The 17,220-nt window shown below is 43.1% G+C and overlaps 1 protein-coding gene and 1 pseudogene across 1 annotated transcript; one reads left to right on the top strand and one right to left on the bottom strand.

Moving 5' to 3' along the window:
* LOC146575699 (interferon-induced very large GTPase 1-like) overlaps positions 1-17,220 on the bottom strand; it is a 108,075-nt pseudogene that overhangs the window by 87,403 nt on the left and 3,452 nt on the right.
* LOC146575700 (uncharacterized) lies at positions 996-16,590 on the top strand. Its single transcript, XM_085272453.1, has 3 exons — positions 996-3,366; positions 5,173-5,385; positions 14,097-16,590. The coding sequence occupies exons 1-3, from the start codon at positions 1,110-1,112 to the stop codon at positions 16,451-16,453; spliced, it is 4,827 nt and encodes a 1,608-aa protein (XP_085128579.1). The 5' UTR covers positions 996-1,109; the 3' UTR covers positions 16,454-16,590.

Here is a 17,220-nt window from a genome sequence, read left to right as displayed (position 1 = left end):
GGCACTGTGGAAATGGATCTACAGCACCACTTAAGAAATTTTAATGAACTTCTAACAACTTATTTACAGCTTGAAATACGTGTATGACATTTATTACACACAGATTCAGTGAACCCAATCCAAAGAGGAAGTCTGGAAGTCCGCCATTTTGAATGTAAAATGACATTTTGGCACAGTTTTAGTGTTTTCCAGGCATCGCTGGTTTACACATTCGCCTGCAAAGTGAGAGGTCACTGGTTAAATTCCATTTGGTTACTTCAGGAACTTTTTGGGGTTACTTCAGAAAGGGACATCTTTGTCAAAGCCATGTTTGTGGTGGAATTTTGATCATTTATCACTGGACATAAGATTTTCATCTCTAAAAATGTATTTTGTCCAGTCTGTCCCAAACTTCACACTTTTGATGACAGTCTGGCGACGACTACATGCCAATATCTGGTCACACATGGTGCCACAGTTCTCATATAACATTTTAATCAAGACTACCCCACTGTGATTGAAGTATTTCTTGCAAAACAATCATAACCAAACAAAACCTTTCCTGTTCTGTAAATGAACAGTAGGACAAAATGATTACTAGTCATTGCGGAAAGCACAATTAATGTTTTTGTTTACATCGTTGGAACGAGGAAAAATTCCCCCACCACAAAAACAGAAATACTCATGAAAGCAACCTGTAGTGCAAACACGAGGGCTGAATTTATTACTTCCTGCACTAGAAACCTGCCGATGTTGCTGATATGGATAGATCACCAGTCTTCCTTGTCTTTATCTTATTATCTCCTGTTGAGATGTTGCAGCAGAAAATGCAGCCTGGCCTGTTGAAACATTGTTTTTTTTTAGTGTTTCAACTGAAAAAATAGAATGCCTTTGATCCAAATGGAATGCATCTTGTGAAAAAAGGTGACATCTTGTGACATCACAAGATGATGACATAGATCCTTTGTTATGTCATCATCTTGCTGAGAGAAAAAACCCTTAAGTAGGAGCTTTGCTCTGTTAAACTTTAATGCTCAACGGACCTTGACCTGACAGCAAGCAAACCCTTTTTGGAGAGTTTTGAGAGAATTTTACTTAGCAATTCACCGACCAAGCCGACACATTTCACCATGTCAGCTCACCCATCCTTCAGCTCAAATGAGCTTGGATTAGTTAAAGGGAGCATTTTGGGAAAGCACTACAAGGTAGAGGCTTTCCTCGGAGAAGGGGGCTTTGGTATTGTAGCCAAATGTCGTGATACCATGACCAACCGAGCTGTGGCTATTAAAGTGAACAAGAGCCGCCCTGATATTCTGCAACAGGCGAAATTGGAAATTTTCATCCTGGAGCAGCTGCGAAGGTTGGATTCAGATGCCGCCAACATTGTTCAATGGAACGGCTTTTTTCACGACGGAGAGCGGGTTTGCCTGAAATTTGAACTCCTTGATCAATGCCTGAGGGACTACATATGGGACCGGAAAAACCACTGTCTCCCCATAAGCGAAGTCAGGCCAATTTTAGGTCAACTGACAAATGCTCTGTCCCACCTGGGTTCTGTGGGAATGGTGCACGCTGACCTCAAACCTGGAAACATCATGGTTGTAAACCGCCACGAGTCTCCCATCAAAGTCAAACTTATAGACTTTGGCCTCGCATGTCCTGCATCTGCAGTGATGCCTGGTGACCGTGTGGGGACGGTTGGTTATTGTGCACCTGAGGTTATGCTTGGCCTTCCTTACAATGAAGCAATTGACATGTGGTCTCTGGGGCTGGTAGCTGTGGAGCTTGCTACAGGGCTGCCACTCTACCCTGGAAATGAAGACTATGATGTTTTGAAATTCATCATAGAGACTCAGGGTCAGCCACCAGATCATGTTCTAGACTCTGGCGTCTACACTGAAGACTATTTCATTGAAGACAAAGACAAGCAACAGCGCTGGACATTTAAGACTGACCAACAATTTCAGTATGAGACAGGATATGAGTCCCTGGAGACAAGATGCATAAAACTGACGCGTCTGGATGACCTTGAACAAATAATAATGTTTAGACGAGGACCAGAAGCTGGCCAACGCTTATTTGTCAGCTTAATTAAACAGATGTTGGCCTTGGATGCACACCAGCGGATAACACCCTCGGAGGTTCTCCGGCATCCCTTTTTCAGCCCTAAGAGTTCCCTGTGCATTGACATGAGTGCTGAAATATCACAAAACCCTGTGGTCTTTCAGCACCCTTCAAACTTGGAAAGCAAGAGATCACAGAAAATCAACTGCAGTTTTCAAAACTCGGTTGAATTTTCTCAGCAAGTATTCGTCCACACATCAGCCAGTCCATCATTCAGCTCAGATGAGCTTGAATTAGTTAAAGGGAGCATTTTGGGAAAGCACTACAAGGTAGAGGCTTTCCTCGGAGAAGGGGGCTTTGGTATTGTAGCCAAATGTCGCGACACAACAACCAACCAAGCTGTTGCCATTAAAGTCAACAAGAGCGACCCTGATATTCTGCAACAGGCACATGTGGAAATTTTCATCTTGGAGCAGCTGCGAAGGTTGGATCCAGATGCCGCCAACATTGTTCAATGGAACGGCTTTTTCCACGACGGACAGCGGGTTTGCCTGAAATTTGAACTCCTTGATCAATGCCTGTGGGACTACATAGGGGACCGGAATAAACAGGGTCTCCCCATAAGCGAAGTCAGGCCAATTTTAGGTCAAATCACAAATGCTCTGTCCCACCTGAGTTCTGTGGGAATAGTGCACGCTGACCTCAAACCTGGAAATATCATGGTTGTAAACCGCCATGAGTCTCCCATCAAAGTCAAACTTATAGACTTTGGCCTCGCATGTCCTGCGTCTGCAGTGATACCTGGTGACTTTGTGGGGACGGTTGGTTACTGTGCACCTGAGGTTATGCTTGGCCTTCCTTACAATGAAGCAAGTGACATGTGGTCTCTGGGGCTGGTGGCTGTGGAGCTTGCTACAGGGGTGCCACTCTACCCTTCGGAGAATGACTATGATTATCTGAAATTCATCATAGAGACTCAGGGTCAGCCACCAGATCATGTGCTAGACTCTGGCGTGTACACTGAAAACTATTTCATTGGAGACAAATACAAGCAACAGCGCTGGACATTTAAGACGGAAGAACAATATAAAGACTCTGTTCCAGGGACAGGACATGAATCCCTGGAGACAAGATACATAATACTTACACGTCTGGATGACCTCGAACAGCTAATGATGTTTAGACGAGGACCAGAAGCTGGCCAACGCTTATTTGTCAGCCTAATTAAAGGGATGTTGGCCTTGGATGCACACCAGCGGATAACACCCTCTCAGGTTCTCCGGCATCCCTTTTTCAGCCCTGGCCTCTCTAAAAGGTTCCCATGTATCAACATTGAAAGACCATACTGAATCAGTCTCCAGCATGGCATCTTCCACCCTGGACAAAAGTGATAAAAATACAAACTGGGGTTGGAAAATGACATTAACAGCAAATTACAATGCAAAAATTAATTAAGCTGCTCCAAAAATGATCACTTTGGCTTCTTTTTTTTAAATTTTCACTCCCCCCACCCCAACCAGTCGTGGCAGAGGGCTGTCCCTTCCTGAGCCTGGCTCTGTTGAAGGTTTCTTCCTTTTTAAAAGGGAGTTTTTCCTTCCCACTGTCGCTAAATGCTTGCTCATAGGGAAATCTTCTGATTGTTGGAGTGGCCAAAACTCTAGGGGAAGTAGCAATTCTTGTGAAAATTAAAAAAAAAAAAAGCCTACCAATCTTCAAAGCGCAGCAGCGGACACCTTACCATCACATCAGTCCTTCAATCAGACCTAAAACACCACCTTTACAGAAATAAATTCCATACAAATTGGAAATAAATTGTGTAATAATTGTTGTTTTTGATTGTTTATAAATATATAGTGCTACTCTTCAGCCTCCTAGTAGACATACCTGTGTTATGAATGTGAAACTCCTCTGATTTTCAGAAAAGTTGACCTCTGACCTTGAAGTCAAGGTCATTGAGATTTAAGCTTCACAGAGATTTTCAGTAGATGCAACCATGGTATTGACTTGAAAATTCTACACTATCAAAGACTTAGGTGCCCACAGCACCTCGCCATATACAAAAGATTTTTCTATTCATTTATGTATTATTAGTTTATTTATTTCTTCATCCCGCTCTCTCTTTTTTTTAATTTCACCTTTCTGTTGCGATGCTCTGGACATTTCTAAACCCCACAAGTTCAGCCTCAATTTTCAACCCAATTTTCCTATACTTTCACTTGAACACGTCCAGCCTTCACCTCTCACCGGTCCTCGTCCCCTCTTCTCACAGCTTCCTGTGTGGCCTCCCAAATCAAACACAGGCCCAAATCAGCCGTTTCTTCTTCTCTGTTCATTCTCTCTTCAACTTTTCAGTCTTTTCTTGGCGGTTAACTCCCAGCATGGCAAATATGAACTCAGACAGTCCAATGCAGTGCTTTCACACAGTCATGTCACTGGTACACTTTCCAGCTTGTAATTCAGAGCACATGTTCCATTAACATACATGCTGCTGGACCCTTCAGTGTTTTAGGTCAGTTGTACTGTCTTCTGCCTTCTGTTAATTCTTCAAATCTACGGTGTTGTTCTGTCTGTCTTCTGTCTTCATCAGGAGATTGACTGTCCTTTAAGCTTCTTCTCAGGATAAGGGCAGGATGAGAGGTGAAGCTGTAAAGTTTCAGCCAAAGCCTGGCCTGTTTGTCTTTCCAATTATGTTAATCTATCATTTTGCCGCTGTACTCATCTGAGGTTGAGCCAAGTCCATGGGCACCTGTATTAACACACTAAGACATTTATTTAATATCATTTTCATTACTATTTCTTAGCACTTTCACTCTCTAATTCCTCTGTTTTCCTTTTGAAACGTCTCTCACAAGCTCACAAGCTATATTCAGACTTCCTGCTTCACTTCCTGCCAGACACACACACACACACACACTCTTCACTTTACTGGATTTTCATCCGTTTCTACAGCCTAATCAAGCTCTTATTTTATGTTCACACTCTATATACCCTCTGTAACTCTACTAATTCTAATATAAAAAGAATGCACCCTCAGCACAGAAAAACAGAAAAGTCAGTGATGTACAAATGTAGCAAAAATAGGAAACATTAGAACTGTAAATGTTTTCTTCCTTGTCTGCAGATTAACAGTCCACAGGTTGGGTGCTCGCACTCTGATTCGTTCCCTGGAGATGAAGGAGAGAGAGCTCAGAGGACAGCAAGATGGAGGAGTGAAGGAGAAGGTGGTGCAGCTCAGTGTCCAATCAGGAGTGAGCAGTTCTTTCACCACCTTCATTGCTGTCAACAAAGACAACAGAGAGGCGATCCAAGGACCTCTGCACCGCAGACATATTCTACCACCCTGTGAGGTTTGTTTAAAGCAAACAAAGCAATACCATGAAACTGTTAACAGCAGGATGTCAGAGTCAATAGAGAGGACTCAAAAGAGCAACTTCAAATCAAACTATTCAGAATCAGAATCAGAAAGGGTTTTATTGCCAAATGTTGAGCAGGTTTACAACATTAGGAAATTGCTGCGGTGCTTCAGTGCAAACATACTGTCATAAATTGCGCTTAAATAGACATGAAAAAATAAAAGTAAGAATAAGAATTAAAAGTGCTACGTAGAAAGATATATGCATGAGATATACATGAGATATATACATGAGAATAAGAATTAAAAGTGCTACGTAGAAAGATATATACATGAGTGCAGGTGGTGATCAGTGCCAAAACATGGAATGATGCAGTGAACACAGCGTAGGGTCATGTGTTAGTGGTGGGAACAGTCGTACGGTTATTGTTCATGTGTTCAACAGCAGAGGGGAAGAAACTGTTCTTATGGCGAGAGGTTCTGGTGCGAATGGACCGGAGCCTCCTGCCTGAGGGTAGCAGGTCAAACAGACTGTGTCCAGGGTGAGAAGGGTCAGCTGAGATCCGAGCTGCACGCCCCAGTGTCCTGGAGGTGTACAGGTCCTGCAGAGATGGGAGTCTACAGCCAATCACCTTCTCAGCAGAGCGCACAACACGCTGCAGTCTCTGTTTGTCCCTGATAGTGGCTCCAGCGTACCACACGGTGATGGAGGAGGTGAGGATGGACTCGATGATTGCGGTGTAGAATTGCATCATCGTCCATGTTGGCAGGTTGAATTTCTTCAGCTGCCTCAGGAAGTACATCCTCTGCTGGGCTTTCTTGATGACGGAGGTGATGGTGGGCTCCCACTTCAGGTCCTGAGTGATGGTGGTACCCAGGAAGCGGAATGAGTCCACAGAGGTGATGGGGGTGTCAGTCAGGATGATGGGGGGGGAGTGGGGCTGTGTGCTTCCTGAAGTCCACAATAATCTCCACTGTCTTCTGGGCATTCAGCACCAGGTTGTTGTGGCTGCACCAGGACACCAGACGTTCAACCTCCCTCCTGTCAGACTCATCCCCGTCCGAGATGAGCCCAATAACGGTGGTGTCATCTGCAAACTTGATTAGCTTGACAGACTGGTGGGTGGAGGTGCAGCAGTTGGTGTACATGGAGAAGAGCAGAGGAGAAAGAACACAGCCCTGAGGGGAGCCGGTGCTGATGGTCCGAGAGTCCGAGACATTCTTTCCCAGCCTCACATGCTGCTTCCTGTCCGTCAGGAAGTCAGTGATCCACCGGCAGATGGGATCAGGCACATTCATCTGGGAAAGCTTGTCTCGGAGATGGTCTGGAAGGATGGTGTTGAAGGCAGAGCTGAAGTCCACAAACAGGATCCTGGCGTAGGTTCCTGGGGAGTCCAGATGCTGCAGGATGAAGTGTAGGGCCATGTTGATGGCGTCATCTACAGACCTGTTGGTTCTGTATGCAAACTGCAGGGGGTCCAGGAGGGGGGCCGTGAGGGTCTTGAGATGGGAGAGAACTAGGCGCTCAAATGACTTCATGACCACAGATGTCAGAGCCACGGGTCTGTAGTCATTTAGTCCAGTGATCCTAGGTTTCTTGGGGACAGGGATTATGGTAGAGGACTTGAAGCAGGCAGGCACATGACATGCCTGCAGTGAGGAGTTGAAAATGCCAGAAAACACTGGGGCCAGCTCGTTTGCACAGTGTCTGAGGGTGGCAGGAGACACACCGTCTGGGCCGGGAGCTTTTCGAGCATTCAGACTCTTAAACTGCTTCCTCACATCTGCTTCATGAATATGAAGAGTTGTGGTGGGAGGAAGTGGTGTGAAATCCTCTTTTGTGTGGGGTGAGGAGGGGGGTGTTGTAGGTGAACAGTTTGAAGGTGGTGATGGCTCTATGGAGGGGGGAGAGGTGGGGGAATTAGTGTCCAAAGTGCCTCTATTGTTGGGGCCGTTGGAGGTGTGAAGGCTGCCTGATGGCTCGTCAAAACGGCAGTAAAAGTCGTTAAGGGTGTTGGCCAAGAGCAAGTCATCAGTGGAGTGGGGGGTTTTAGGCTTGTAGTTGGTGATATTCCTAAAACCTTTCCACACAGAGGCCGAGTCATTCTCTGAGATCTGCTGCTGCATCTTCTCAGAGTGCTGATATTTAGCAATGTCCACTTCTTTAGTGAACCTGTATTTGGCCTCTCTGTAGCAGTCCCTGTCTCTGCTTCTGAACGCCTTTCTCTTTTCCAGCCACAGCTGTTTGAGTTTAGGAGTAAACCAGGGTTTGTCATTGTTATAACTCACAATGGTGCGTGATGGCACAATGCTGTCCTCACAGAAGTGGATATAGGAGGTGACAGTGTCCGTAAACTCGTCCAAGCTGTTAGAAGCAGCCTTCATTGTGTCCCAGTCTGTAGACTCCAAACACGTGCGAAGCTCCTCCACAGCCTCGTTGCTCCACAGTTTTTTTGTCCTCACGACAGGTTTGGAGAGCTTCAGCCTCTGTCTGTACGCGGGGATTAGGTGGATCATGATGTGGTCAGAAAGTCCGAGTGAAGTGCGGGGCACCGCGCGATAGGCCCTGCCGATCGTGCTGTAGCAGTGGTCTAATGTCCTCTCCTCTCTGGTCGGGCATTTAATATACTGCTTATATTTCGGAAGCTCATGGCTCAGATTGGCTTTGTTAAAGTCCCCAAGAGCAATGATGAGAGAGTCCGGGAATGTCCGGGAATGTATTTATGTAGTAGGTGTTTCTTTGCCAATGTCTTTCCCCTGCATTAGAAAGTAATAAGCCAGATGGAAGTACAACACACATCTATGCATTTCTATAAAAACTGACCTGCCCTGAACTTATAATCTCTCTCTCTCTCTCTTTGTTTTTCCTTAAAGTGATGGCTGTCCATTCTTCCTGTAAAAGTTGTAAATATAAACCTGAATGAATGGGAGTAGAAACTGTGTGTGCGCATGAAGACATGCTTCTGTCGCTGAGATTTAACAGATTTATGTATGTTCACGTAGCCAAGTGATAATCATATATAATAATCACTGAATAGTAATAATGTTATTGAACAGGTTAAACATTTAGATATCACAAAAAGTTGCAAAAAAGCAATAAAAAAAAACAACACACACAGCTGTGAAGTCAGCTGCACATGAATAACATTAGTACAATGACAACTTTAATCAGAGTGAGTTCAGAAGATCCAAAAGTGGGACACTAAAAACAAGCTAGTGAAAGCAAAAAGTGACTTTGAAAAATTTATTTCATAGAATTAAAACACTGATAGGAAAAAAACTAAACATGAGAAGAATGGCAATCCTGCAGCGACCAATCAAAGAAGACTGTAATGGCTGCATTGTAAAGAAGTGAGTGAAGAAAGCTGATTTTTTTTTAGTTTTTCTGAGATATGCAGAGTTTTAATGAACAATTTGAACACTATTATTCATTTACATTATTTGTTCTCAACAGAGATGGGCAGTAATGCGTTACAAGTAACGTGTTACTGTAATCCGATTACAGGCACTTGCCCTGGTGGCCATTCTTTCAGTGGGCATTTCTCAACAACAACTACAAACACTAGTGAAGTGAATGGGCATTTAATTAAATAATGAAACATTTAATTCAATAATTAATGGCATATTTAATTCATTCATTTTGTCACTCCTGGCCCTCCACACCTCACTGCCATGATTGTTTGTGTAGTTATTGGATTCTAAAACTACTAGAATAGAATAGAAAACACATAAGATGCAGTCTCTGTTTTTTCTTCACCTTATTAATTTGAACTGAACTGAAATAAATCCGTTCTTTTCTGTATGGTAATGACTAGGACCTGTCCCAGCTGTCTCTGGTGGATTCAGTATTGTCTCCAATGTTTCTGATAACTTCCAGTTTGGGAAGTTTCCCATGCAGGTGAGGAATGCAGTGACTGACAGACTACCCCTCCTTCATTTAGGACCCATGCCAAACACTGAGTAAAGACTTCCTTGCATTAAACCTGCATAGCTGTTTTCACATTTATAACAAATCACCTAAGTGACCGGCAGTGATCGTATAGTTAGTGCTCTGAGTTGTTGCCTAAACAAGCCCTCTTCAAATCGGAGTTACAGCAGAGAGAATATGGCACTGAAGCAATGATGACAGCTTTAATAACCTATTTTATCTGCAATTATTCTTGTATGAAATTCTCTTAAAGTAGCAACTGAATTTCAACCAACTCAGCTAGCTCTGCATATTTTATTTCCTCTGTTAAAATAAAATGTGGCGGAGCCCAGCTGTAATTGTACCTTGCATTAATATGGTGTATTATTGATGGTGACACAGCACTGCTTAGCATGTCGTCCTGAATCTCAGGTGTGCCAATGACCTGTGCATAGGGTTGCCAACCGTCCCTTAAAATACGGAATCATCCCGTATTTAGAAACAAAAGTACACGTCCCGTATTGAGCTAATAAGGGACGCACTTTGTCCCGTAATACAGTGAGAATCAAAAGTAGTCTATAAATGTTTATGGAATTAACGCTTTGTTTGAAAACATAATTCCCAGCCCCTCTCCTGCTTTGTGACCAATGAGCTGACAGCACACTTATGACAATTCGAGTATGACAATTCAGATTACCGCTCATCTCATTGGTCGAGGAAAGGTCGCTTACGGAGAAAATACCGGAAGACAACAGATGACCACAACAAGAAGCATGGCCAACAGGGAAACAAACGCCGACACTGCGGTGCAAGTCTCGGACGACAGTACACCTAAAGCTGGGCAGACACTGTGCGATTTTTTCAGTCGCGTTATTCAGCTCCTGCTCAAACTGCAAGATTGACTCGCAGGGGTTAGAAGTTGGTAGGTCACGATGCAGGTCTCACACTATACCGCCCGATGCTCTGATGCGACCTGAGTGCTCACACTGTGCGTCCATAAAATTAAGGTTATAACAGAAAATCTGTCGCTCGCTCTGTCTTTCACTCACACAGACACGCACACCACCATCAACTTTGCTAAATTGCTAATGAAAAACATTGATCAGGCAGCTGTGACTGAGCAGCAGTGTAGATCCAACTATTTTCACGGTTGTTGTGGTCGTGATAATTTTGTGAGGCCACATCGAAAAGGCTCGGATGAGCTTTTCAAAGTTCTACAAGTTGTGCCTCCATCGCTTGTGTCCAGATCACACGCTGCACAGCCGTGCTGCTCCGTCTTTTTCACGGCGTTTACGTGTTTGCGCGCGAGCAGTGTGAGCGGCTCACGAGCGATTGATGATCGGGAGCTGGTCGTGAGGTGTTAATCACTTCTCGTTACCCCACGTATACTACACGACGCACGATGAAGGCCAAAATCGGTCCGATCACTCAAAAATCGGCTCAAAATGGGCCTAAAACCGCACAGTGTGAGCCCAGCGTTAGAGCAGCAATGTTTGTTCCCCTCAGAGAAAGGGAAGAATGGGAAAAGGAAAACACCTGGCTGGAAAAAGTTAATATGGGCATGTGCAGTGAATATCAGCGCTATGTGGCCAGAAGTGTGATAATATAATTTATTTTGTGTAATAAACGACTGCAAGGATAGATGATTACAACAAATAGATGACTAATACATAAAAGTAATACATAGATGAATAATGATGATGAGTTAAGATGCGTAATCATGGGAACAAGCGGGTTTTCAAACGGGAGCAGCTGATTAGCATTAGAAAAGCTGAAATAATACCTCAGCTGAAGCCAATTGTACTAAATACACTAAATGTGCACTGTTACAAGAATATTTTTCTTTCTATTGTTTTCTATTATTTTAAGTTAAGCAGGACAGAGTTCTTTTAAAGAAAGATTTACTTATATTCTCAAAAGTTAAGCATGACAGGCTTCTGTTTAAGAAAGAGACCTGTTTTATCGTGTTAATGTTGTCATTTTGAGCTAAAAATAAATGGCTAAATGATCATTTGTTTCACATGTGTTCATATCACAAAGAATATGCATCTGCTTAAATCAAATTCAAGTCAAAGGGTTAAAAAAAAATAATTTCACACACAAAAAAAGAGCTAGAAAATTCACCACACTGGGAAGGGTGAAGACAACTGGGTCGCCCGGCCCTGGCCACGAGGTGTCCCTTATTTATTTTTCAGGGAGTTGGCAACCCTACCTGTGCAGTATATGAGGCACTAAAATCCTGGTGGATTTCTGGGATACGAACAGGACGGAGTCATGTGAGCTCTATCAATATTGCACCACTTACGTCTCAGACCTGTATTTATGTATTTATGCACTGAAATCGCGCTGTAATATCCAGTTAACTGTCCACATTTGTACTCTGTTTTTCCATTTATTATATTTTTTTTCATTAATTTGTCTGAAAAAAGATCCACGTAGTAACCAAAGAGAGACTAAATCAATGGTCTCTAATAGCAGCCAAATTATAAGAGCTTTCATTAGTGATGGTGAGATGAAGCCTTGTGATGAACTGAAGCTTTCCATCCAACTGGTCGACTCATGGTTCGAAGCACTGTGACGATTCATTGGCTCTACTGCGCCATCAACTGGACGATTAAAGTCAGACAGGCTCAATGATTATAATGATGTGATGTGTAAACCTCTAAACTTAATAAATAAATTGTTTTCATGGTTATTTATCCCGAATATTGTCTCAGTATGTCTGATACAAAAGAGAAAGTGGAAACTATCAGGACAGAGTTTGGTATGATTGTGTAACTGTGTAATCATGCTTATGTACATCTGGACAATGACACAAACTAGTGTGTGGTGCTTCACTTTTTAATAAACTAAAATCAGATTATAAGATCTGTGGTGTTGTTGATTTATATTATGGTACTTATCATTTGTGATATTTATTACTGTGTGCATACTTTATTAGGAGAGATGAGATTAAATGTTGTCAGACAAATATTCTCTTCCTTGCTGGTTCCATCGAAGGAGAAATGTTCAAGTAAGTATGTAACTGGGACGTAATCCAATTCCACAACACAATGTGACGGGGAATCAGCTGTGTTTTGCCGCCCAATTTATTTAGAATCTGGTGCAAACCGGCGAGCCAGTTCCTGAATCAGTCACGTGGTACGGACTGCCCGCGAGGCCTCGAACATCACTGCATACGTAATCAAAGCAAGCCTCGATACGCGCTTTACAAAACTACCACGAGATTACCCGACACACGCTTCAAAGCTTCGACACACAGGAGACATCACTACTGCACACAGCCTTCACACGACAACAGGTGCACCACACTGCTAAGTGTGTTTTGTGTTTAGAGTTTTGCTAAATGGGAGACTGAGCTTTGAATAGTGTTTAAGATTTTGGCAACAGTGGGACTGATTTGATGAAAGAGTTTTCATAGTTGACAGTTTAGTTTTTACAATGGGGTTTAGTGTTTTAGCAATTCAGAAAAACTCTAATACACCTGTGCTTTTCCCAGCAACTGAGGCTTTTACTCTGCACAGTTTAAGGTATGATAAAGCACTGACCTTATAAATGGCACAAAATACACATTTTAGCTGGGAGCTGGTCATTCACAGGGGAAAGGCTCCATTGTACAACAACAACAACAGTAGTAATAGTAATAATAAATTATTGTTAGTCAGGCAAGTATATCATATACCAAACATGCTTCCAAACTAATGACATTTTTTGCATTCTTCACATCAGGTCAAAATGTACTTTTTTTTAAAAAGTGACTGGCACTGCGGAAATGGATCTACAGCACCACTTAAGAAATTTTAAAGAACTTCTAACAACTTATTTACAGCTTGAAATACATGTATGACATTTATTACACACAGATTCAGTGAACCCAATCCAAAGAGGAAGTCTGGAAGTCCGCCATTTTGAATGTAAAATGACATTTTGGCACAGTTTTAGTGTTTTCCAGGCATCGCTGGTTTACACATTCGCCTGCAAAGTGAGAGGTCACTGGTTAAATTCCATTTGGTTACTTCAGGAACTTTTTGGGGTTACTTCAGAAAGGGACATCTTTGTCAAAGCCATGTTTGTGGTGGAATTTTGATCATTTATCACTGGACATAAGATTTTCATCTCTAAAAATGTATTTTGTCCAGTCTGTCCCAAACTTCACACTTTTGATGACAGTCTGGCGACGACTACATGCCAATATCTGGTCACACATGGTGCCACAGTTCTCATATAACATTTTAATCAAGACTACCCCACTGTGATTGAAGTATTTCTTGCAAAACAATCATAACCAAACAAAACCTTTCCTGTTCTGTAAATGAACAGTAGGACAAAATGATTACTAGTCATTGCGGAAAGCACAATTAATGTTTTTGTTTACATCGTTGGAACGAGGAAAAATTCCCCCACCACAAAAACAGAAATACTCATGAAAGCAACCTGTAGTGCAAACACGAGGGCTGAATTTATTACTTCCTGCACTAGAAAGCTGCCGATGTTGCTGATATGGATAGATCACCAGTCTTCCTTGTCTTTATCTTATTATCTCCTGTTGAGATGTCGCAGCAGAAAATGCAGCCTGGCCTGTTGAAACATTGTTTTTTTTTAGTGTTTCAACTGAAAAAATAGAATGCCTTTGATCCAAATGGAATGCATCTTGTGAAAAAAGGTGACATCTTGTGACATCACAAGATGATGACATAGATCCTTTGTTATGTCATCATCTTGCTGAGAGAAAAACCCTTAAGTAGGAGCTTTGCTCTGTTAAACTTTAATGCTCAACGGACCTTGACCTGACAGCAAGCAAACCCTTTTTGGAGAGTTTTGAGAGAATTTTACTTAGCAATTCACCGACCAAGCTGACACATTTCACCATGTCAGCTCACCCATCCTTCAGCTCAAATGAGCTTGGATTAGTTAAAGGGAGCATTTTGGGAAAGCACTACAAGGTAGAGGCTTTCCTCGGAGAAGGGGGCTTTGGTATTGTAGCCAAATGTCGTGATACCATGACTAACCGAGCTGTGGCTATTAAAGTGAACAAGAGCCGCCCTGATATTCTGCAACAGGCGAAATTGGAAATTTTCATCCTGGAGCAGCTGCGAAGGTTGGATTCAGATGCCGCCAACATTGTTCAATGGAACGGCTTTTTTCACGACGGAGAGCGGGTTTGCCTGAAATTTGAACTCCTTGATCAATGCCTGAGGGACTACATATGGGACCGGAAAAACCACTGTCTCCCCATAAGCGAAGTCAGGCCAATTTTAGGTCAACTGACAAATGCTCTGTCCCACCTGGGTTCTGTGGGAATGGTGCACGCTGACCTCAAACCTGGAAACATCATGGTTGTAAACCGCCACGAGTCTCCCATCAAAGTCAAACTTATAGACTTTGGCCTCGCATGTCCTGCGTCTGCAGTGATGCCTGGTGACCGTGTGGGGACGGTTGGTTATTGTGCACCTGAGGTTATGCTTGGCCTTCCTTACAATGAAGCAATTGACATGTGGTCTCTGGGGCTGGTAGCTGTGGAGCTTGCTACAGGGCTGCCACTCTACCCTGGAAATGAAGACTATGATGTTTTGAAATTCATCATAGAGACTCAGGGTCAGCCACCAGATCATGTTCTAGACTCTGGCGTCTACACTGAAGACTATTTCATTGAAGACAAAGACAAGCAACAGCGCTGGACATTTAAGACTGACCAACAATTTCAGTATGAGACAGGATATGAGTCCCTGGAGACAAGATGCATAAAACTGACGCGTCTGGATGACCTTGAACAAATAATAATGTTTAGACGAGGACCAGAAGCTGGCCAACGCTTATTTGTCAGCTTAATTAAACAGATGTTGGCCTTGGATGCACACCAGCGGATAACACCCTCGGAGGTTCTCCGGCATCCCTTTTTCAGCCCTAAGAGTTCCCTGTGCATTGACATGAGTGCTGAAAGATCACAAAACCCTGTGGTCTTTCAGCACCCTTCAAACTTGGAAAGCAAGAGATCACAGAAAATCAACTGCAGTTTTCAAAACTCGGTTGAATTTTCTCAGCAAGTATTCGTCCACACATCAGCCAGTCCATCATTCAGCTCAGATGAGCTTGAATTAGTTAAAGGGAGCATTTTGGGAAAGCACTACAAGGTAGAGGCTTTCCTCGGAGAAGGGGGCTTTGGTATTGTAGCCAAATGTCGCGACACAACAACCAACCAAGCTGTTGCCATTAAAGTCAACAAGAGCGACCCTGATATTCTGCAACAGGCACATGTGGAAATTTTCATCTTGGAGCAGCTGCGAAGGTTGGATCCAGATGCCGCCAACATTGTTCAATGGAACGGCTTTTTCCACGACGGACAGCGGGTTTGCCTGAAATTTGAACTCCTTGATCAATGCCTGTGGGACTACATAGGGGACCGGAATAAACAGGGTCTCCCCATAAGCGAAGTCAGGCCAATTTTAGGTCAAATCACAAATGCTCTGTCCCACCTGAGTTCTGTGGGAATAGTGCACGCTGACCTCAAACCTGGAAACATCATGGTTGTAAACCGCCATGAGTCTCCCATCAAAGTCAAACTTATAGACTTTGGCCTCGCATGTCCTGCGTCTGCAGTGATACCTGGTGACTTTGTGGGGACGGTTGGTTACTGTGCACCTGAGGTTATGCTTGGCCTTCCTTACAATGAAGCAAGTGACATGTGGTCTCTGGGGCTGGTGGCTGTGGAGCTTGCTACAGGGGTGCCACTCTACCCTTCGGAGAATGACTATGATTATCTGAAATTCATCATAGAGACTCAGGGTCAGCCACCAGATCATGTGCTAGACTCTGGCGTCTACACTGAAAACTATTTCATTGGAGACAAATACAAGCAACAGCGCTGGACATTTAAGACGGAAGAACAATATAAAGGCTCTGTTCCAGGGACAGGACATGAATCCCTGGAGACAAGATACATAATACTTACACGTCTGGATGACCTCGAACAGCTAATGATGTTTAGACGAGGACCAGAAGCTGGCCAACGCTTATTTGTCAGCCTAATTAAAGAGATGTTGGCCTTGGATGCACACCAGCGGATAACACCCTCTCAGGTTCTCCGGCATCCCTTTTTCAGCCCTGGCCTCTCTAAAAGGTTCCCATGTATCAACATTGAAAGACCATACTGAATCAGTCTCCAGCATGGCATCTTCCACCCTGGACAAAAGTGATAAAAATACAAACTGGGGTTGGAAAATGACATTAACAGCAAATTACAATGCAAAAATTAATTAAGCTGCTCCAAAAATGATCACTTTGGCTTCTTTTTTTAAATTTTCACTCCCCCCACCCCAACCAGTCGTGGCAGAGGGCTGTCCCTTCCTGAGCCTGGCTCTGTTGAAGGTTTCTTCCTTTTTAAAGGGAGTTTTTCCTTCCCACTGTCGCTAAATGCTTGCTCATAGGGAAATCTTCTGATTGTTGGAGTGGCCAAAACTCTAGGGGAAGTAGCAATTCTTGTGAAAATTTAAAAAAAAAAAAGCCTACCAATCTTCAAAGCGCAGCAGCGGACACCTTACCATCACATCAGTCCTTCAATCAGACCTAAAACACCACCTTTACAGAAATAAATTCCATACAAATTGGAAATAAATTGTGTTATAATTGTTGTTTTTGATTGTTTATAAATATATAGTGCTACCCTTCAGCCTCCTAGTAGACATACCTGTGTTATGAATGTGAAACTCCTCTGATTTTCAGAAAAGTTGACCTCTGACCTTGAAGTCAAGGTCATTGAGATTTAAGCTTCACAGAGATTTTCAGTAGATGCAACCATGGTATTGACTTGAAAATTCTACACTATCAAAGACTTAGGTGCCCACAGCACCTCGCCATATACAAAAGATTTTTCTATTCATTTATGTATTATTAGTTTATTTATTTCTTCATCCCGCTCTCT

This window comes from Mchenga conophoros, linkage group LG4 (genome assembly GCF_057382185.1).
Source record: "Mchenga conophoros isolate Kocher_MC1m ecotype Shallow Benthic linkage group LG4, M_conophoros_male_GT1.1, whole genome shotgun sequence".
NCBI lineage: Eukaryota > Metazoa > Chordata > Actinopteri > Cichliformes > Cichlidae > Mchenga > Mchenga conophoros.
This window is presented reverse-complemented; position numbering and strand designations above follow the sequence as displayed.

What these genes read in the sequence shown, in the direction of transcription:
- LOC146575700 (XM_085272453.1), top strand. Translation starts at nt 1,110, where the DNA reads ATGTCAGCTCACCCATCCTTCAGCTCAAATGAGCTTGGATTAGTTAAA. An exon ending in CCTCTCTAAAAGGTTCCCAT is followed by an intron (nt 3,367 to 5,172) that starts GTATCAACATTG and finishes GCAGATTAACAG; the next exon opens with TCCACAGGTTGGGTGCTCGC. An exon ending in CAGACATATTCTACCACCCT is followed by an intron (nt 5,386 to 14,096) that starts GTGAGGTTTGTT and finishes TTGACCTGACAG; the next exon opens with CAAGCAAACCCTTTTTGGAG.